Below are 22,913 nucleotides of genomic sequence, written 5' to 3'. Positions count from 1 at the left end.
GGGCAGAAGTGGGGCTGGGTCTCTCCTGTGCTGGGAGGGAGGGGGAGTGCTGGTGCCTGAGTTGAACCCTAGCCATATGTGGGGTGGAGAGAATTTCTGGAGGTGCCTCTTAGAACCGGGGCAGGCTTTCATCTAATCTGCCCAGCTCCTGAGAAGAGAGTTAAAAACTGTATTTTCTGGTCCTTTGAGGACAGAACCCAGGATTGGCTCAAGGGCACCCAAGTATGGTGAAGTCCCTCCCCTGCCCCTAGCCCTCCCCAGCCTGGTGAAGCAGGTGGACAGACAGACAGCCTGTAGAAGAGATCTGTGGCTGTGGAGGTAACAGAGCTTGCTAAGGGGAACAAGTGATCCTTGCTGTCACAGAATAGACTGGAGGTGGAGGTGTGCCCCAGGGGCAGAGGCTGTCTTTTATTTTTGTTGTTGTTGTTGTTGTTGTTGTTGTTGTGAGACAGTCTCTGACTGTGGATCTGGGCTGGCCTGGAACTTTACCATCCCGGCTTGATCCTGACTGAGATCTGGAGTTCCCAGGCATATGTGATTCACTATACTGACCCTTGTGTAATACAAAGAGAAAAGAGAAAAGAGAGGCCTGGTACAGCTTGTTTTTACGGCTACCATCCCCCTGGACATTTCTTCCCTGAGCCTAACTTAGCTGCCCAGTGCTGTGGGTTCAGCCCCCCTTCTCCTGCCTGCTCACCGTGGCCTTGAGCCACCACTCCCTCTGCCTGCCTTTGTTTTTGTTCTGCATTTCCAGTTTTCCTCTTGAACACGTTTTAATGAATTTTTATTTGTTTTTTTTTTTTAATGTGGATGGATATTTTGTCTGCATGTGTGTCTGTGCACCACATGTCTGGTGACTGCCAGAGCCAGAAGAGGGGTCCACGGGGACTGAAGTTCAGGCAGTTATGAGTCACCATGTGGGTGCTGGGAGTGGAACCTGGGTCCTCTGCGAGAGAAACCAGTGCTCTTAAGGTCCGATCCCTCTCCCCAGTCTCAATCTTTTACTTGTATAAAATCATAGAACATTATATTTATATTTATTCTTATTTTTATTTTATATGTATTTGTATACTTTATATAATATTGATATATATTTATACAAATACAAATGGTATAAATATATTATTATATTTATTTATAGAAAATTATAGAACAGCCCATGGCCATTCACTATTTCAGATCCTGTTCTTCTTTCTCTTCCTTGATAAACCTCAATCTCAGGCCTGGATTGTGTTCTGAGTTTACTTCCCTCCCCCATATTTCCCATCATGCATCTCTCATCTATTCCTTTCCCCAGTGGGTCTTCCCCTCTCTCTGTTCATCTCGCAATAGCTGCCAGTAGTGGGGAAATGGAAGGTTTGTCTTCTGTTCGTTCCCTCTGGCTTCTTAGTGGATCCAGCTACCCCATGGCTTAGCAAGCAAAGGCAACCTGTATGGCCTTTTTGATATCTCTACCGTTACCCCCCCTTCTGCCAGTACCCCAAAGGTCATTTGCTCTAGAAGATTTAAAGCTCAGCAAAGAGGTGTTATTTGCCTAAGTTACGAAGCAAGAGCTACTTACTAGTTGTTATCTTGGTGAATTGGTTCAGCATTTCAAGATCCACTGAACTGAGCATGTGTTGCGCCCCATCCCTGAGCCCCACTTTCTCGTCTATAAGTAGGAACTTTAGAGACTGTTAAGATGGGGTTTGGTAGCAGATATTAAGAACTGTGTGTCTTTAGTCCCATGGTGACTCAAAAGTTGGGCCCTTTCTTGTTGTAATTAGCAAGTCTGTGTGAACCTGACTTCCTGTCTGGTGCTTTTGCAACAGTGTTTCCAGCTCATTCATTAGGTCTTTGTCATTTATCATTTGGATGTGATTCAGGGGGGTCACTCTGCAGGGTGCCAACAGTTTCAGTCTGGCTTCAGACCTCACTGGCTGCTTCCCCAGCACTGAGCATCCATGGGCTCTGGTTCTGCAGTCTGGAGCCCCTTCTTCCCTGCCTCATCTTTTCTCCCTTGAGTCTAGGAGGCTGGAGCCTGGAGTTTGCACCAGCTACTCTGCTTACGCTGTTTCCTGCACAGAGCTGGCAGTAAGAAACTGAAAATATCCCAATACCAGAACCTCACCCTGCTGTGCCTTTTCATTCCTGGGATAGTCTGCACCCTCCAAATCACCTTCAAAATTTTCCACAACTCTAGCTGGTTTCTGCCCACACCTTTCTAACAGACTTGGGCTTGGGCTGTTGCCTGGGTTAAAAGGACCAACAAATAAACAGAGTCTTCCTTCATAAAAGGATGCCCTTGTGTCCTGGAGAAGTATGGAGTCCATGGTAGGCCTGGTCATTTGATTCCCTGGGTGTTCCTGGAGGTGAGGGCCAATGGGTAGAACTTTCCTCACAGCCTAGGCACCTCCTTCTTGGCATTTCTCTGGGAAAAAGACCCAGAGTGGCATCAACATGATCAGCTGAATGAAGGCAGGGAGGAGAAAGCAAGCGTGTGTTCCACATGCAATTGACCTCCTGGCAATGGGCAGACATAGGGACAGAAAACAGAATGGACAGTGGCCGTGGAAACCTGGGGAGTGCTGGACATTTTAGAGGGCAGGGGGAGGGGAATGGCAGCAGTCACATTGGGTAGCTCCTGCCAGGCTGATCTTGTAAAAGCCGGGCACTCAGCCTTTTGATTGAGGTCATTTTGAAATGACCACCATCTGAGTGACCCCTCCTGGCCCTAGGATCTCCTACGTTTCTCAGGACAGACAGACATAGAAACAGCCTCCCTTGAAGGCCTACAGCTGGACCTGATGCCAATCCTGTCCTTGGATGGCCTTACTTAGAGGCCCCACCTTCTCCCTCCCTCCCAATCAGAGCTCGCACTGAGCCAGCTCCCATGTTTACCAGGCCTCCATCGATTACAATTGCTCAGGAAAGGTCCGTGAGCCACCTCGGCCACACCTGCCCTTTAACCCAGAGGCCAGGTTGCTGTTATTCACAGTGTACTGAAGATCTGGACCGAAGGGCCAGCTGGGGTGGTGGCCGGCTCTAAAGGTCCAAAGGGATCTGAGCTATAATGGGGTTTTAACCACGGCTCTACCCCTGGGTGGTGTTGGGCAAGTCTCTGACCACTGAAAACCTGCCCTGTCTGTTGCTTTGTCTGCGGAAGATTTGGCAAGTTAAGATCTGCTCCCTGTTGGCTCAGCCTTATAACTCTGAGAGCAGAGTGTCACTAGATAGAGATGTCATCAAGAGCATGGGAAGAAAGGTAATATGCCAACAAATATGGGCGGGAAAAATCAGGGTGAAGGGAGTTGGGTGTGCAGGGTGTCTGAGTGTGTGTACATGTGTGAGTATGTGTATGTGTGTGTGTGTGTGAGAGAGAGAGAGTGTGTGTGTGTGTCTGTGTGTGAGAGAGAGAGATGTGTGTGTGTGTGTGTGTGTGTGTGTGTGTGTAAACAGTCCTCTTCTTCCGTCACCAGGTTTCTGCTGCTCACAGTCCTGCCTTACCTTATAGGGCCTCCCTATCCAGTATGGACAGAAAGAGTGCAGTCCATGAAGATGGATATCCTGTGGTCTCTTGGGTCCCTGAGGAGGGAGAGATGATGGACCAGAAAGACAAGGACCAGGTGAAGGATCGAGGCCAATGGAACAACAAGATGGAGTTTGTGCTGTCAGTGGCTGGGGAGATCATTGGGCTAGGCAATGTCTGGAGGTTTCCCTATCTCTGCTACAAAAACGGAGGTGGTGAGTTCATGTTCAGATGGTGTGGTGGGAAGTACTGTACCCTGCCAGCTGAGCTACTCCTTCCCTGGAAGTGTGGTCACATGAAAGGGGCACAGCCATGAATCTGGAAGGCTCCGGTTGGGTCTCACCTCCACCTCTAACCTCCAGTTTCCCTACTTAGGAACTGGGGGGTGATATAATGTCCAGGACTAGGTGAGATTTAAGTGAGACAGTGAGAAGCATGAGGCTTGGGATTTTAGCTTCTACATCACTCCCAGAGATGATGACGGCTAATGGGGCTCATTCATTTATTCATTCAACTCTCATGGATGCAGGCCTCTTATGCAAGCCAGAACTTGGTCCATGTGCTGCATCCTGAGGAAAGCTGCATATCACAGACAGGAAATACATGTGGCATGTCATGGTGACGAGGGGAATGACAGAAAGGAAAGGGAGAGGTCTCCTGGGTGACATCTAAGCAGACATGAAGAATGTGGAAGAGGGAGCCCTTGTGACTGGTTGGATTTATTCTTGGGTCTGGAAGGTGGTTCTTGCACAAGTGACTTATTCTTATTATATAAATATCAGAAGAGGAGACAAGCAGTGTTTAGAAAAGCCTTCGAAACCCGAGTTATATTTAACCTGATAAATATCTAGCAGGTGTGCCTAACCATTTGACATAGGTTTGGCATTGATGAAGGCAACCTCTTGTGGATCAAAAAAAATTTTTTTTAAAAAGCTGCATCTGTATTAAGAGCAGTACAGCCTTTTCAGATCACACCCTTGACAGGACAGTCTAACATTTTAACATGAGCTGGGAGCTGTGGCTGAGTCCTGTATCTAGGACTGTCCTTTTTTTTTTTTTTTTTTTTTTTTTTTTATATATATATATATATATGAGAGGCTTGAACACTGAGTTTTGACATCAAAATATTCTCTCAAGGCCACCAGGGGCTGACTACAGCTGGGCAGGTGGGCTTTCGTGTCAACCTTTTTTCCTCCTCTTTAACAGGAAGGACTACATGAGGCCTGGGTTCTCACCTTGGAGTCAATGGTTTTAGGGGTTCTAGAAAAATGATAAGAAGAACCAGAGGGTAGTTCTTTACTTATTCTAGACAAGCTGGGGATAGATTTATATGAGAACATGATGTCATAGATGAACCCAAATGTCAATGTTTTGCTTTAGGCTAGAATAGTTCTAACTCCTTGTGATAACAGGACTCACTGCCCTCCCACCACTGGCCCTACTTGATAGAAGTTCATCTTTATTAAAATATGTAGACAGGTTCATTGATTATTGGTTTAACAAGCAAAATTGTTCCAAAAGAATAGACTTTCAAAAGAGCAGAAAAAGAATGAGTTTGTATGAGGTCATCTCTGGGTGTGAGAGAGTGGAGTCACTTAACTTAGGCATCCTTAAGAAATGCCTCATTCCAGACAGAGCTTTCTGTAAGTCTTATTGCTGACTCTGAGGTTTAGGGAAGAGCCAGTGGCTGGGCCATTGGCTAAAGTAGACTGGAACAGGGGAAGGGAGAGTCTAAAATAACCTCAGGCTGAATTCCCAATGGCTAGGGTCCCCATGGACATTGTCAGGCTGTTTATGTACACAGCCGAATATACACCATGAGATGTGGCCAGGCCTTGATCCCAAGCTAGGATTAGATCAGCCCATGTGAAGGTAGGACACTTGTAGTGCTGATGTGTTGGAAGCCCAGTAGAGAGCCGTGTGCCAAGGATTCCCTGTACCATACTTGGAACCAGCCTCCATCCATCTCCAGAGGGCCTGAGAAAAGCCTGTCTCTGGGTCTCCAGGGCTCTGCTGTCACGCGCCCACTCGTGTATTGGCGCCAACGGCTTCCTACACTCTGCCTCTTCTGAATGGGGGTGAAAACTCACATTCCAGGGCACAAGAAAGATACTCCTACAGCTGGTGGGAAGGGCCTGTGAGCCATGTGCCCTCATGGACTTCCTGTGAAGGGCCCTACTTCAAAGTGTGGGGTGTATACACAAGGAGCATTAGTTAGTCTTTCTTTATACAAAAGTTTTCTTTTAAATTTATTTTATTTTACACGAGTGACTCTTTTGCCTGTGTGTGTGCATATGCACTCCCTTATCTGCCGGGTACACACGGAGGTCAGAAGAGGGTATCCCTGGAAATGAACTGATGGCTAATTGTGATCTGCCGTGTGGGTGCTGAGAACTGAGCCCAGGTCCTCTGCGAGCAGCACATCTTCTAACAGCTGAGCCATCTCTCTGCAGCCCCATTGGTTAGCCTTTAACGGGTAAGCCTGTGGCATGAGTGAATCTGAAGATACGGCCAATGAAGCAAATGTAACAGGATACACGTTAGGGCTCCATTCTCGTATGTGAGATGCTCCGAGTCGGCACTTCACAGAGACAGAAAGTAGAATGTCCTCCACAGGGGCAGAAGGGGCCGAGCTTATGTTTACTGCACACAGAGTTTCAGTCTAGGATGACGATGAAGCTCTGGAGGCAGACGCACAGCACTGGGAGCGTCCACTTATGAAAAATATATATCCTTACATTGTATATACTTCAACACGCACATATACACCAAGAAAAGAGGAATTCCTTGGCAATCACGCCTAACAAAATTTGTATGAAGGAGCAAAATTGGAAAAGTGTGTTAGGATGCAGGCGCTTTTCGCCGTGACGAAAACCTAAACACAAAACTAAAAGTCCAGTGTTAAAATACCAACAAAATACCACCCCCTGGGCACTCGAACATTTCACGGGTGCTGAAATGGTGCCACTTACTTATTGACAAGAAGAGGTTTGTGACCGGAATTTAAAAATGGTGGTTGAATAACATGTTGTAACTTTTGTAAAGAACAAATGTGTGTGCTTACAAGAAATCTATAGAGAGGGGCCTGTAATCCCAGTACTTGGGTCGCTGAGGCAGGAGCATCATAAGATGTACAACATAGTGAGATCTTATCTAATAAAACAGAACCAAGCAGATTCTGAAAGAAGAGCTGGGGTAAAGTCCCATGGCTGAGCACTTGCACACTGTGCACATGAGGGCCTTGGGCTGTCATCCTAGTGCCAACCTCCAAAAGATGGGGAGGGTGTGAGGGAGAGAGGCAGGCAGGCAGAAAGGCAGGCAGGATGGCAGGCAGGCAGAAAGGCAGGCAGGCAGGAGGGCAGGCAGGCAGGAGGGAAGGCAGGAGGGCAGGCAGGCAGGCAGGAGGGAAGGCAGGAGGGCAGGAGGGCAGGCAGGCAGGAGGGCAGGCAGGCAGGCAGGGAAGCTTCTGGAAGGATATGCAGGGCTCTGTGCTCTTCCTCGTTGTGCTCCCTGGTTTTTCTGCTCAGTGGGAGCAGTGACATCTGAGGCACTATGGTTTAGTGGTTAGGATACCTGGTTTGGTGTGTTTGTTTCCTCAGCTACACCTTTGTTCTTGTGTTTTGAACCTGGCCTGGTTGTTTCTTTATTTGTAAAGGGGGATGAGAGCAGAATCTCTTTGAGAGAGGTTGACTCCCGAGGGGTAGGTGCTGGTGAAGCTTGGAAAAAGGACTCACATAGAAAGCACCAACAAAGTGCTAAATTGAAAAAGAATCCTCTCCCCTGGAGGGACCTCAGCAGCTCTGCAGGTTCCTGTAGGATTTGCTGCAGGGCAGGCAGACCAGACAGCTCCAGAGATTGGGAAAGCCCTGGTGGGAGGGGGCAGGGGGAATCGATCAGTGAGAAAAGAATGCTCCCAAGCTGGCTTTGTCATCTTGATAGTTTAATAAGCATACTAAATTATGCAGAACATAATGGTTTTCTTTCAAGACTAATACATGGTTTGATTTGTAAAGCACAGTAAATAGTTCATTTATGCAAGTTCCCATCTCAAGAGTCATTTCATTTCCTCCAAAGACTTTGCCTGACTTATTGGGAGCCCATGTCAGGATCTTCTGCTAGGCACTCCTGACAGCATGCAGAAGGCAGAGGGAGACCCTGGAGGTTCTGTGAGAAGGGAGGGCTGAGGGTAGAGATGCTGGAGGGGATTTCAAAGTCTGGAAGCAGCATGTGGCTCAGACTCTGCCTTTCTTTCCCTCTCAGGAGCTTTTTTCATCCCCTACTTCATCTTCTTCTTCAGCTGTGGCATCCCTGTGTTCTTCCTGGAGGTGGCATTGGGCCAGTATAGCAGCCAGGGGAGTGTTACTGCTTGGAGGAAGATCTGTCCCCTCCTCCAAGGTGAGCGTCATCCTCCCCCTTTCTGCCCTTGGACCTATCATCTGCCTACCTCTACTCATTGTCCATGTTCTTGCTGTCCTGTCCCTAGAACCACTGTCCATACAGAAGCCCTTGTCAAGCTCTCCTGTCCTGTGCTATGTGAAATGAGTCTCTTGAGGCTAAAATTTAGATGCCCAAGGAAGAGGATGTGCCAAGAGAAAGAGTATAGAATTCTAGGTACCAAATTAGATGTGGCTGTTGGAAGATGCAGCCAGGAACTTGAACCTTAAGGTTCATCTGGCCCAAGGAAAATAGTGTCTCTGACTCTATATCATGATCCAAACAGGCTTCAAAAGACCTCACAGGCACACGAATGCTGCTGCTGCTGCTGCGAGCCAGCATCTGTGGAGCCCAGATGTGTCAGTGTTCATGTGGTTCTTGTGTGCACTTTGTGTGCATGCTGTTATCCAGGACTCTATCACTCCCTTGACCTCATTCCACAGATAAAGAAGGCAGGGCTATTCATTGAGAGTTTAAACCAGGGACCCCATAGCTGTTTTCTTTTTGCCCCTATTAAGGACACCTTACTCTTCTCTGTAGACCTGTTGTGTGGACACAAGCAGCTGGGGTATCTTTTACCAGCTTCCCTTAGTGGCTTAGCCAGTTTTGGGGCTGCCATAGAAGGCCCAAGAGCTTCCTTGGCTATGAGACATCCCTTATACCTCAGATGCAGGGAGGGTTCATCCTTCACTCTAGTCCCTAGAGGAACACCAGGAACCAAGCTGTCTGGGTTATGTCTCCAGACAGGAACCAAACTGTGTGTACCTGATAAGAACTGGGTACCCTGGCTACCTGACCAAAGACTGTGGAAGGGCAAGGCTAGTTGCCAATTACACCTCTTGGGGTCTTAACCCCTCATAGTAACTGGGAGACTTCTAATGGGGCTAAAGCCCAGCAGAGCACTGCAGCTAAGGTCACATTGAAAATTTCCATAGCATGTTTTCACCAAAGCGACCAGGTTCTTGCCATAGCCCCAGTGGCTTCGGATGCTCTGGCCAAGCTTGCCCCGCACCTTCTTGCTTTGCCACTTTTCGGTTTACAAGTGATGTATGATGGTGACAGAAGACTAGAGAGAGTTCAGGCAGGGAGAGCTATAGAGATATGGACAGAGATAAACACAGAGGGGGAGGGGAGACAGTTAGCACCATGCTGGGACCACATGTAAGAAGATGAAATACACTTTGGTGTAGGGACTCATGCGACTGGCAGGCCCTCTGTGAAATTCTTTGCTTGTGTTGATCTCTTTGACCTGCTCTGCTCCCGTAGGCATTGGCATGGCATCTGTAGTCATTGAATCTTACTTGAACATCTACTACATCATCATCCTTGCCTGGGCTCTCTTCTACCTGTTTAGCTCCTTTACCTGGGAGCTTCCCTGGACAACCTGCACCAACCCTTGGAACACAGGTATCTGTGCATCAGCCCTGCCATCGGGCCTTGCTCATAAGGTTAGTCTGCGGTGGCTGGTGACAGAGCACATCGCAGACCGTGCCTTACAGCTGAACCGTGTGGGCTGTGCTTTCATTTCTACTGGCTGGCCTTTCTGTGTAACTCTAGAGCCACCACTGTTGGAAGTAATGGGCCTATTATACAGCTATAACATGTCTCCATTTAACAAATGTTTCTGGGCACCTCTCATGTGTCAAATGCTGTGAAATTAAGTAAGGGCAGATAGGAGCCCACACTGTCTGGTTTGGCTGTGGGAGAAGTAGATGGATCAATGATGGGTGGAGAAAAAAAAAAACAGTACAGCAATTACAGAGTAATGAGAGAAAGCTGAGTCCATCTTGAGAACAGTATGGGGAAAGTTCAGTGCTGGAGCTAGGTTCTTTGTAGGATGAAAAAGACCAGCGTGGCACAATGGGCAGGCCAGAGGCAGGCTATTGACGGGAGCAGTCTGTATTGTTCTGAAGAACTTCAGGGTATTCACAGGAGTGGTCAGACTCACTGGGGACAAATGGAGAGAACACAGGCTATAGAAGGAGGAGTTGGCCCCACTAATATCCTGGTTCCTGAGGAATCTCTTTGGTCTAGAAACGGTGGGAAGGTCTATTTGATAGGTCAGAAGGTAAGTGCAAAGGCATTGTTCCTCATCTGGTCCCTAACTGATACACATTCCCAACCCTGTCCCCTACAGAGCATTGCGTGGACTTTTTGAACCACTCGTCATCTAGAGCAGTGAGCTACTCCGAGAACTTCACCTCACCCGTCATGGAATTCTGGGAGTAGGTCCTGGGCCCGGTTGCTATAGGCCAGGGGCTGTAAAAGCAGGGAGCCTGGATATTTAGATTGTGCAAACTTGAGCATTGCTGGTGCATGCTTAAGACTCTGCATACTTTCTCTACTACTCCCTCTGCCCAGTGGACAGATGTCATGTAGGGATAAGGGAATCTTCACTTTTAGCTTTGATTACTGACTAGCCTATACCCTCATGATTACCCCAAGCCTTAGCTTGTCTGTTTGCGTTTTCCCATCTGCATCTCATGGCCATGTCCTCCTACGCCATCCCCACACTCCAGCTGCCCCCACACCTCCCAGACCTCTGTCCACAGAGCCATAGGAAACACCTTTATCATCTCCCAGCAGCTGGCAGTGCGCAGCTTTTCTAAGACGGGTTCACTAGCGTCCACTTGATAGCTTGACACTGACTAGTATCTATACATGCAGACATGCCTGCCCTTTACTCTCCTGCATGATGACAAACACCCCACCCCACAGGCCATGAGTATCACGTGCGTTTCCTTGTGGTCTACCTGTGTCCTCACACCGATTCACACTGCACACATTCAGCACTCTCCTATCTGCCTATGCCCTCTTCCCTGCCCATTCTGGGTTATCTGAGTTCTCTCCTAGGCAAACACATCTCCATCCTCATCTTTAGATGTTAAAACACTTCCATCACCTCCCTCCGGTCCTGTGTCATCTCTGACTTTTCTCTGCATGCATGTGTCTATTCTCTCTGTCTCTCTCTCTCTGTCTCTCTGTCTGTCTCTGTCTGTCTCTGTCTCTGTCTCTCTGTCTCTGTCTCTGTCTCTCTCTCTCTCTCTCTCTCTCTCTCTCTCTCTCTCTCTCTCTCTCTCTCTCCAACAGAGAGACATGGATGATGTAGACACACAGTGGTTTGGTCTTCTAACACCCAGGGGCACTCAGACCACAGGTGGAAGCATGGCATGACCATGGAGAGGTTGGGGAGGGCAGAAATGGGACAGCCCTGAAGAGTGTCATCTGTCCAGTCAGCTCTGAATCAGGAGACTTATTGACAGAAGCAGATTGTCCCATTTGGCTGTTCAACTGGTTACTTATTTTTTTCCCAATTCCTCAGGAGACGGGTTTTGAGTATTACGTCAGGCATCCATGACCTGGGGTCCCTGCGCTGGGAGCTGGCCTTGTGCCTCCTACTTGCCTGGATCATCTGCTACTTCTGCATCTGGAAGGGGGTCAAGTCTACGGGCAAGGTAAGGGATCCTGGCTCCTTGTAAGTACTTATAGTCATAGACTCCCCAGAGACGCTTGAAAGAGCTCCCCGCCACTCCCGCAGGAGAGCAGAAAGAACAATCTGGTAGAGATATATTTATGTAAGAGCAGGTGAGGTTACAGAAACATGGGATTTAACTCAAAACAAGGGGAGTCTCCCTTTTCGTTACCCCAACAGATTTCAAAAGATATGTTTATCTAAGTAATATTTAGAGCAAAATAAACTATAAGAGTCCCACTTTTGGAGGTCCTTGGTTTCCAAGCCATTAGCAATATAGGATGGGGTGGAGGAGGGGTTGCTTTCTACTCTTCTTTGCATGTGTGCACCTGTGTATCTGTCTCCATTATGTATGACAGGGTCACATATTCTTAGGACATGCCTGTTGCATTTAAATAAATCATGACGAAGAGTTTCCACACAAATTAGCAAACAGAACCGTCTTTAGGGGTAAGTTTCAATCAGTGAGGGGCTTTAAGCCAAGAACAGGCAGCAGTGGGTTTGCTCTGTAGTGAGATTTCAGACTTGGGCTTCATTTTCAGTCTGGAGGACCGGGAATGATGTCTCCTACTTCTCAAAGACGAGACTGGCAGGTACTGAGTGTTCTGATTTAGCTAGCACCTTAAGGAAGGACAAGTTGGTTTCAGTGTGGGGTTTTAGGGAGTGTAGTCACAACTATGTCACGCAGAGTGTGAATCATGACTATGGTGGTAGGAACTTGATGGTGCTGGTTATTACATGATGGTGACCAGGAGGCAAAGAGCTTGGGTGGAAAGCAGAGCTGGGTTGGAAGAATCTTCGTCCTTGTCCAAAACTCCCACAACTTCCCAGCATAGCACCACTAGCTAGGAACTAAGTGTTCAACATGTGAGCCTGCCAGGGACATTTCACAACTGAATGGTGATACTCCTTCTTCCTTGGGTTTTGGTTAAGCAAGGCAATAACACTAAAGGCAAGAATGATGGTGGTGGTACCCAGACAGACACAACCTGGTCAGGGAAGTGTGGGATCCCTGGTCAGTCTCCAAAATGCTCACGGGCCACTGCTGCTAACCAATCGTAATCTGGAAAAGTACAATCTGGATCACCCACAGGTTGTCAACAAACCTGTCCCCCTTCCTCCTGGAAAGGCGCCCTCTCTCAGGGGGTTTGGGAAGGGCCCCTAGGACGGTGGATGGAAGAGACCAGGTTCTGGACTTAAAGTCCTCTCTGAAACGTTGTGGGCTGGGAGCTTCTTCCTCTCTCTGTCTTCTCCACTTGCATGCTTCCCCTCCTCCCCTCCCTGCCGATGTGCACCACGCTCTCCTGGGGAGTAAGACCAATTGGAATGTGAAAAGGGAGGTGTGGAAAGTTTCATATGCTCGCCATCAGCTGACCATATGGAGGTCTGAGCTGTGGTGTGGTCGGCTCTGCCTGGGGACAGGCAGAGGCAGGGCAGGATGACCACTGGAGACTCCCTGGCTCCCGGCTGCCTCTGTGTACTCCTGCCAGGAGTGACTTTGCCTGCTTGCCTTCCAGGTTGTTTACTTCACAGCCACTTTCCCCTACCTGATGCTGATTATTCTCCTGATCCGAGGTGTTACCCTTCCTGGAGCCTACCAGGGCATCATCTTCTACCTGAAGCCAGACTTGCTCCGCCTTAAGGACCCCCAGGTGGGCACCACAAGGCAGTTGTTGAGGGATACTTGTCCTCAGACTGTACTGAACTTTCAGTGTCTTCTACTGCTTTTGCTTTGGTTTAAGAGAAACACATGCTAGCTGGGGAAGAACTAGATATCGTGGAAGAATTGTTTGAAACATGAATGGAAGTCACTTGAAATCCCAGTACTGCCATTAGCATGTTAATTTACTTCCTTCCACTACCCTCAGGTGGTATTTAAATGTCATCTCAGTGTCTGTATAATATTCCCACCAAACCTAATTTATTCCACAAAAATATCCCAAGGGCCTCTTGATAGCTACCTGGTGCTGTTATTAGGTGTGTTAGGTACTACCTGGTGCTGTTATTAGGTGTGTTAGGTACTACCTGGTGCTGTTATTAGGTGTGTTAGGTACTACCTGGTGCTGTTATTAGGTGTGTTAGGTACTACCTGGTGCTGTTATTAGGTGTGTTAGGTACTACCTGGTGCTGTTATTAGGTGTGTTAGGTACTACCTGGTGCTGTTATTAGGTGTGTTAGGTACTACCTGGTGCTGTTATTAGGTGTGCTAGGTACTACCTGGTGCTGGGGTTAGCACAGTGGAGAAAATTAACCATCTCTCTGCCCTGCTGAACCCTGAGCCCCAGCCTCCACACTGAGGCGGTGTCTACTTTTAAATACACATAGTCTAACAGTATCTGGGGGTGATTGTCATGACACCATATCCACAGGATCTCAGGTCTCTCTTGAGAAACGATGCAGTCTTTGTGTCCAATCCAAGCTCCTCCTACCGCGCACACTAAATCTTCTCTAGGTTGCCTACAATGACACAATATCAGGGCTTTTAGAAATAGCTGTTCTATTGTGTCCAGACAGGGAACAGTGCTAAGGGAATAGTCGATCCTTGTTAGCACAGGTACAATATTTTTTTTCCTGCATATTACACATCTGAGGGTTGGTTCACCCCCACTTCCACCCCCACCACCCCCTGAGGGTTGGTTCACCCCCACTTCCACCCCCACCACCCCCATCCCCAGTGTATTTCTCACCAGCCTGGGACTTAGCCCAGACTGCCCGGCCAGGGAGCTCCTGAGACCTGCACAGGCATGTCACCACGCCTGGCTTTTTAACCTGCGTATAGGGATTGAGTTTAGCTCCTCAGGCCACCAATACCCCAGCCCCGTTAGAATGGATTTTACTCTTTGGTAACTCTGTAGACTCAACTGTAGCATTTTACCGGTTGTTTTATTGTTCACTACGGGTGGGTCTGGGCGCCTCCTCATGAATGTGTCCGCCATTTGTCTTTCCTTCTCTAGGGCTTATCTGAGCACATTCTTTGTGCTTCTTGGTGGATTTCTTTATATTTTTAGGAGGTAGCCCATGTACTAGGTTCCAGTTCATAAGGTGCCATGTAGACATGCTGGCTGAATGAACGCCAGGGTCCCCTTCACTTTACCAAGTCTAGGTACTGCCTGGGTCTGTAGATGCCACCCACTTGGGACTTCTCAAGCACCCACAGAGTGGTAGAAAATGAGTCCTGCCTATGGGAAGGTGGCATCAAAGAAAGGACAAGTCAACGGGCCGTAGGATGCAGGCATGATATTGCTTGGGATGTTAAGATGGACTGTGCTGTAGGGAGGAGCTGAGTTCTGCTAAGCACAGCTCTAGTCCTGGCCTCATGTAGGTGTGGATGGATGCGGGCACCCAGATCTTCTTCTCCTTTGCCATCTGCCAGGGGTGTCTGACGGCCCTGGGCAGCTACAACAAGTACCACAATAACTGTTACAGGTGAGAACTGCTGTGTGGCGGGGGCGGAGGGGGGCAAGCCTGCCTCCATGGGAGCTGAGCAGGGCTTGTGTGGACACCTTCCCAAGACCCAGCTTCTCTTCCTGGCTTTACTGGTCTCCTCTTGCCCTGACATCTGGTGTTTGTTTTGTTTGTGCCAAATCATGCTCCCTGCTTCCTCCTTTGTGTCTTTCTGCCTCTCTTCCCCTTCTTCCTCCTTTACCATCCTTTACCTCCATCTTGGATTTGATCTTTCCTTCTTGGGCTGCCTTTTCTCTTCTTTCTCTTTCCTTCCCCCATCCCTGACCTCACTTATTCCACAGGGACTCCATCGCCCTCTGCTTCCTGAACAGTGCCACCAGCTTTGTGGCTGGGTTTGTTGTCTTCTCCATCCTGGGTTTCATGTCTCAGGAGCAGGGCGTGCCCATCTCTGAAGTGGCTGAGTCAGGTAAGGGGCACTCTCCACACGCTGCCTGGGACTTCAGGGAAGAAGAGTCAGAGAACAGACCCCTCCTGAAAGAAAGAGGGAAGAGTCCCCAAACCAGACAGGGACCTTTTCTTAGCTTGGGCTTGGGGTGTGTGTGTGTGTGTGTGTGTGTGTGTTTGTGATAAACAAAACTTTTACAACTGTGGGAGAGAAAAGAGGAAAGGAGAAGAGAAGTATGCAGAAGGGAGAGAATCAGATGTGTGTGTGTGTGTGTGTGTGTGTGTGTGTATGTGTGTGTGTGTGTAATTGTCCCAAGGAACAGCATAGAGTTGAAGTTGTTTTTTTTTAAACAGCTCCACCTGCATACCTACATACAAAGGCTCACAGATGCACTAGATTTGCACATAGGCACACATAGGTGCTCACAAGCCCGTACTCGTATGGACACTCAAAAATGCTCAACACCCATACAGATATTCACAGATACACAGAAATACACATAGAAGATCACAGAAGTCCAAGCTCAAATGTTCACCAGCACACACAGATGCTCATAGAAGCACATGGATGTATTTGGTCATTCACAAAGAATCGTACATATAAATTCACACATACATACACAGACACTCAAACATTCATAAATGAACATACGAGCACATAAAAAATCACAGAAATCCACATTCACAGGTACTCACGGATACACATAGATCCTCATATAATCTCGGGGCATATGCAGATGCTGATATGCACAGAATCTCATAGACTTCACACATGTTCACAGACACAGATGCAGACACAGACACTTGTACACAGATGCTCACAGCTGCACACAAACATTCACAGAAGATCACAAATGCTCATGGACAATAACAGACACTCAGATGCACACACACCTAGAAGCCCACAGACACTCATAGATGCTAACAGCTCACAGACCCTCACAAACCCTCATGGCACTCACAGGCATGGCAAAATGCACACAGATGTCCTCACACACTTCTGGGGGCACATGGTGCTAAAGAGAGGGCTCCTCTTCAGGTAGTGAGTGGTCTGGAGCCCACCCAGCTGTGCTGTGTGCCCGGCAGGTCCTGGGCTGGCTTTTATTGCTTTCCCCAAAGCCGTGACGATGATGCCTTTGTCCCAGCTGTGGTCCTGCCTCTTCTTCATCATGCTCCTATTTCTAGGGCTGGACAGCCAGGTATGGCGTCTTTGTCTGGGGTCCCTCTTGCAGCTTCTGCTCCTCTCGATGGCACTTTTCCTCACTCACCTTCTCTCTGACCATGGATCAGAGGTCTCACTGTGGTTCAAGTATTTTGCCTGGTGTTCTGATGGGTTGTTCAGGGCCTCCAGAGCTTCTGCTCCACAGATGCCCATCCCCAGCCTTATGGTTCAGCCTTATTATTCCTAGACCTGGGGTACAGAACCTCCCCTCTTCCAACCTTCCCTACTGGGATGACTCCCCTCCCTAACATTTGCACAGGCAAATAGCGTGATGCATAGCAGGGTCATGTAGGGGCAGATCAGGGCATGACCTGTGCTCTGGCTGCATGACTGACTCTTTCCATTACTCTTGGCCCACAGTTTGTCTGTATGGAGTGCCTGGTGACTGCTTCCATGGACATGTTTCCTCAGCAGCTCCGTAAGAGTGGCCGGCGGGAGCTGCTGATCCTCGCTGTTGCCATTGTGGGCTACTTGATAGGGCTCCTTCTGGTCACTGAGGTAAGAGAACAGCCTGGGGCTGGTGAATCTTAGAACCATTTTTTTCTTTTGCCCAAGGATTTACAATCTTTGTGCCCTCCCCTCATGGTGAGGTTGAAGGTCCCACTCACTGGAATCTAACTGTTGGTGATGAAGCCACACACACATGCCCTAAGCACAAAGGGGACTGAATAGGGTTAGATGACAGCAGTGTCCGAAGCTATTTTGGCTTCTGTGAAATTTGTGAATCTACCTGTAACATCGCTGGGCATGTTTTTTTCTGTGTTTCATCTCCCTTTCCTTAGCCATTTGGTCCCTAGGCAGATTTCCCTCACTGATTGCAAGGAAGGCTGTTTCTGCTCCTGGCACCTTTCTCCATTCAGCCAATCAGGCTTTCTCTTGAGTTTGACAGATGTTCAGGCTAAGACCCTTCCTTAGGCTTACACTATTATACAGGATTACCACACCCAAAGGGAATGGCCTGAGGGTACCAGTTCCACCATGTGGGGATACTGGGCAATAATAGACCACTATAATTCCCGAACCTCCAGCACCTTGAGGTACTAGAGATTATTGTTCCGAGGCTGATGGTAGTTCCTGATGGCAGAACCAGGCTGTGCAGACTCCTAGTAACTGTAAAACCTCTCTTCTGAGTAGGCCAGGGCAGGGCAGAGCAGAGCAATACACCTTGCTAGCCCAAGCTCAGCTCCCTTCTCCTCCGCAGGGCGGGATGTACATCTTTCAGCTCTTTGACTACTACGCCTCCAGCGGCATATGCCTACTCTTCCTCTCCTTGTTTGAGGTGATCTGCATCGGCTGGGTGTATGGTGAGTGGGGCGGGTGGCTATGGAACAAGATGCTCCAGGGCTGATGAGGGTAGGCTCTGTCCAGGATGGGTGTCTTGGTCGGGATAGCCTGATTCCTTTCTCTAGGGCTGTCAGACATACCTGGAGGCTCAATGTGTCTTTTAGACTTAAATCAAGGATAGAATAGGCTTCCTCCATTAGTGAACTTCTAGTAAGAGGGGACCTTTAGGGGCATTTGGCCTGATATTTCCCCCCATGCCCACCCTCAGATTCCTTCATTGCCTTTCCAACAGCCAAGCCACTTGTGCTGGCTTTGTTGAGCACTGAACACTCCATGGATGGTCCTCATACCTTCAAATCAGTTTTCCCTGTTGTTATTGTCATTGGCTTTCTTGCAGGGAGGTGGTTCTGTTGAGTCTGTTGTGAGATCACTAAGTTACAATCCCAGTGCCTCGATGTCTAAGCCATTAGCAACAGCTGGGGTTCCAGACACTGCACTGTGCATGTCACATGCCATTTCAAGACCTATATATGGGCCTTATGTAGCGGGAAGGCAGGCTCAGAACAGATGCTCTTCGGCCTAAGCTTGCACAACTAAATGGAGGGGCCATCTTCTGTAGAGGTCTTACAGACTCCTTGGCAACAGGCTGGGGCATGGTGCTAATGTCACAAGGCCTAGAGCAGATAGAAGGTTCTTACTTCACAGCCCTGGTATTCCTATGGTGACCTTTTCTGCCCTTGGAGTTGGCTCCTCTTCCTACCCTAAGCCTTAGATATCTGTCTGAATTTTCTGCAACTCTTGTTCTCAAAGGTTCAAATAAACTCAATCAAGGAGACAGACATACCTCCTGGCAATATTGGTCTTGAAGGTTGGGCTTTTAGAAGTTAAAGCTCTGGTCTTTTGGAGGGTTGGCATTCAAGTGACAGTGGTCCCTGGGAAGGCAGCAAGCCTGGGTTAGAGGAATCCCCCAGTATTGGCCACCAGTGAATGGTTCTTCACATTCAAGGAGACTGGTTCTGCCTGAAAGAGGGCCAGTGTGGAAGCTGTCACACGCAAAGTCAGTCAATGCCTTCACTAAGTGCAGCCCAACCTGGCAGTGCCCAGTGTGAGGGATTCACAGTCCTAAAATCAGGAGTGCTAATCTCTCTATTCCTGGTACTTTTCTGGCTTCTCTCCCCTCCACAGTACAGATCAGTAAAGATTTTCTGGGGCTGGCTCTTCAGGCCTATACACTTGTGTGCATAGGGCAGACGCTTTTCACCCTTAGACAGGGCAGCAGAGGTTGCTTCAGCAGCCTGTGGGTAGTAGCTGTGGGTAGTAGCTGTGGGTAGTAGCTGTGGGTAGTAGCTGCTGCTGCTGCTCTGTGAGAGGCCGGCTGCTTTTTTTTTTTTTTCATTCACCATGTTACCCTTTCTGTTACAGCTGGGTCTGGGGGAGGAGTGGGAGTCTTTCCCAAGGCCAAGAAGCTTTTACCTCTGGTTCTCACCTTTCCTCTCACTCTGCTGGCTCAGGGGCGGATCGTTTCTATGACAACGTGGAGGACATGATTGGCTATCGGCCATGGCCCTTAGTGAAGATCTCTTGGCTCTTCCTGACTCCTGGTCTTTGCCTGGTATGCACCTACCCACTGCCATGTCTCCCTCTTGCCTGCAGAAATCTTGATATCTGAGGGCTTTTTGCAGCCTAACCAGAGGGGCTGGTCCCTCAGTCTTCCTTCCTACTGGACCTCTCATCCATCCGCATTCTGCTTCAGCCCTCACAGCCCAACTTACTCCTGACAGGCCTCTTCCTGTCTGGCTTGAGCTCCTTAAACTCACACTCGACACCTGCCTCAGTCACTGGGACTGGTGGCTCAACAGAACTGTCCTACTTCAGATAACCCCCAGTGTGGTTGGGTGCTCCTCTGTCCTTGTGTAGCTGTGGGGGAGGGGACTCAGTGACTCCTGTCTCACTCTGCCCCTCGCCCTTTTAGGCTACCTTCTTCTTCTCCTTGAGCAAGTACACACCTCTCAAATACAACAATGTCTACATGTACCCTTCTTGGGGATATTCTATCGGATGGTTCTTGGCTTTTTCCTCCATGGCCTGTGTACCTCTCTTTATCATCATCACCCTCCTGAAGACCCAGGGCTCCTTCAAGAAGGTAGGTGGCCATGGATGTGGAGGGGATTCAGTGAAGAAGGCCCTTGAGGGAATCTTAGGGATCACATCAGCTCTCTAGATAGGAAAGCTCTGTGGTTGTATAGCGATCTTTAAGGCCTTTAAAGACCAGGCCTTTGGAATCCTAGGTTCACAGAATCTGACATCTGGTTGACCTCGAAGGCCAACTAGCCAAGAGTGAAGTGCTTAATGGTTAAGAGAAAACAAGGATCAAAATGGGGACAGATGTAGTAGGGTTAAAGAGCTCAGGAAAACTTCCAAGTGCGCTCTGGCTCCTGGTTTCTTGTGCCCAACTGGGACACAGAAGATGGCTTCTGTGTAGCTTGAGGTATGTCTTCCTGAAAGAAACCGTTGCCAATAACCCATAAAGACATTGATTTTTGTCTGTCACGGTCAGATTGCCCAATAGTAGGGGAGAGTTGATTGATGGTGGTTCAAGCAAATGGGCTTCTTGAATTCTTCCATATCAGGAAGGACAGAGATGAGAGCTGCTGGCATTTGGTTTGGCAGAGGAAAAGCCATAGTCCAGTCTCTTCCTGTGTCCTCATAGCTACATCCTGAGCATGTCATGTCCTCATTGTCATGCGGTCATAATGAGGTCAAGATTCCCAGTGCTCATCACTACAGCCACATTCAAGGCCAGAAGTGGGGTAGGGGTGGGGGTTGGGGTGGGGAGGTGGTTGACACACCAAGATCCATCTTAACGATGCAGCAGCATTACAGGTAACTGGAAAAGTACTTAAAGGGGCATATAACAGTAGTAATTAGAAGGGTAGTAGTGAGAAGCATAACACTCATATATCACTTGCCCTGTGCCAAGAGCTATGTCATAAGCTGTTTCATTTCCTCCATTTTACAGATGAGGAGAGTTGAGGGGACAGAGGGATGGAAGAGTTAGGCCAGTTACCTGAGATCGTCTAGGTTGTTCTAGTCAGGACTGGAGCTGGACTTCATACACTTATCTCTCACTGTTGTTCTGAGTTTAGCCCTGAGTGCCTGACTTTGTTTCTGGGAACTGCCCACCCCAATGATGTACCCACAGAGGGCATTCTCTTGCCCACCCCAGTGACATTCCCACTCCCTGCCTCTTTTGCCCTTAGCGCCTTCAAAGACTCATCACACCGGACCCCAGCTTGCCCCAGCCAGGGCGGCATCAACCTCAGGAGAGCTCCTCTGCAAAAAACTGTTCGCTCTCTCCAGCCAAGCAAGAACTCATTGCCTGGGAGAAAGAGACTCATTTGTAAGAAGCACCAGAGGCCAGGTGACTCACAGAGCCAGGAACCTGGTCAAGGCTAGCTCCTCCCAGGGATAACCTCTGCTCCACCCTGCTAAGACCTCCCAGATCTCTGGACACCCCTGCCAGTCTTCTGGAAGCCACTCTTCTGTTCAGCTGGAACAGCCTGTCACCTCTCAGTCCTTTCCAACTGTGCTCCAGGAAGCTGTGTTTGCCAAGTATTTTGAACTCAAAATCCTGACTTTTTGGATTAAAAAACAATGAACCAGACAGGCAAAGTGATATTTTCAAGGTTGCACAGCCAGTCAGAGCCCAAGACCTTCCTCAGACTTGCTGCTCTCTGCTGTGGAGAGCCTCTCCAGCCTTACCCCTGCAGCAGTTAACAAGCCTGTATGGATCACCTGCTACTACATCCGTGCCTCTTCCTTGTCTCATCCCACTTCAGCTGTTTTGTGGGCGGGAGGTCACCTCATGCAAGTGCTTGAGATTGGGGACATGCCTTAAGTTCTTTTCTAGCCTCTACCTACCAGAGTGCTCCCAGCTCTTCTTTTCCTGGGTGGTATGTCTGTAGACAGGAGATGTCTTCTTCTTCTTCTTTTTCTTCTTCTTCTTCTTCTTCTTCTTCTTCTTCTTCTTCTTCTTCTTCTTCTTCTTCTCCTCCTCCTCCTCCTCCTCCTCCTCCTCCTCCTCCTCCTCCTCCTCTTCTTCTTCTCCTCCTTCTTTTCCCCTTCTCTTCCCCTCCTCTCCCCCTTTTCTTTCTTCTCCCCTCTCTCTGTCTTTCCCCTCTCCTTCCACCCCACTTTCTCACACACACATTTTCCTCTTTTCCTTACCTTCTTTTTTGTCTGGTTCCTTCCTAGCCATTCCTTCCCACTTGTTAAGTCATACAACACAACCTCTGGCTTCTGAGGGTTTCAGGAAAGCAGGCTGCAGGTGAGTTCATGGTGGGAGAAAGAAAGGGGAGGGAATAGGATCCTGAAGACACTGTCCTAGGCACAGAACACTACTCCCAAGAAAGAATGCGTAGATACACACCACCCAGCGTCAATGTCCAATAGTTAAAACAACAGTCCATGACCTCTGCATGTGGGTTCCATGCAGATTGCCTCTGAGCAGTCCCGCCTTCTTTTGAGAAGGCGAATCCGTGGACTCCCCGCACTTTAGTTTCCTTGGCTCCTGGCAAGCCCTTCCTGTCTCCTTCTAGACTGTTATGTGTTCCTTGCTCATCCTCATTGGATCTGCTAGTGAGGAAAGAAGAGGTCCAAGAGAAATTCTTAGAAATCCTGCCATTGCAGCTGGGGCTGGTATGGAGCTCTTTTCTGCCCCCTTGTGGCAGATGAAAGCAGAACTCCCTTTAAAAAATCTATCTATCTATCTATCTATCTATCTATCTATCTATCTATCTATCTATCTATCTATCTAGATTGATTGCTGGCAGAGCCTAGAAAGCATCCTTAGAAATCAGACTGAGTGCCTCATTGATGCCTGGACTATGGAAGGTAAAGTCTGGCTCATTTGTACTCTTCCGGTCTGTGTCGTTGGCCTCTCCTTTGTCTTCCCCTTCTTGGGTGCCTCCACAGCTCTTTGACTCACTCTGAGGGACCCACGGCCTTTGCCTCTGCCACTCTCTGCTCTCACATAGCTACATCCCTGGTGACCGAGTCCACATTGCTTCTTTGTTGATTTAGCTGCTCACTGAAGTAATGAGGGCCGATTGGATCTGACAAGGATGAAAAGCTTGTTAACCACC

General features: G+C 48.6%; 1 protein-coding gene across 1 annotated transcript; it reads left to right on the top strand.

Moving 5' to 3' along the window:
* Positions 1-3,218: 3,218 nt before the first annotated feature.
* SLC6A12 (solute carrier family 6 member 12) lies at positions 3,219-21,173 on the top strand (the record flags this gene model as incomplete). The annotated part of the gene is made up of 15 exons (XM_080914532.1): positions 3,219-3,244; positions 3,494-3,723; positions 7,769-7,903; positions 9,209-9,349; positions 10,080-10,167; positions 11,265-11,397; positions 12,932-13,066; positions 14,737-14,840; positions 15,161-15,285; positions 16,350-16,462; positions 16,846-16,983; positions 17,687-17,789; positions 19,281-19,381; positions 19,742-19,912; positions 21,030-21,173. The coding sequence occupies 15 exons, from the start codon at positions 3,219-3,221 to the stop codon at positions 21,171-21,173; spliced, it is 1,887 nt and encodes a 628-aa protein (XP_080770658.1).
* Between the last annotated feature and the right edge of the window lie 1,740 nt (positions 21,174-22,913).

Source organism: Micromys minutus (genome assembly GCF_963924665.1).
Source record: "Micromys minutus genome assembly, chromosome: 3".
Lineage (NCBI taxonomy): Eukaryota > Metazoa > Chordata > Mammalia > Rodentia > Muridae > Micromys > Micromys minutus.
This window is presented reverse-complemented; position numbering and strand designations above follow the sequence as displayed.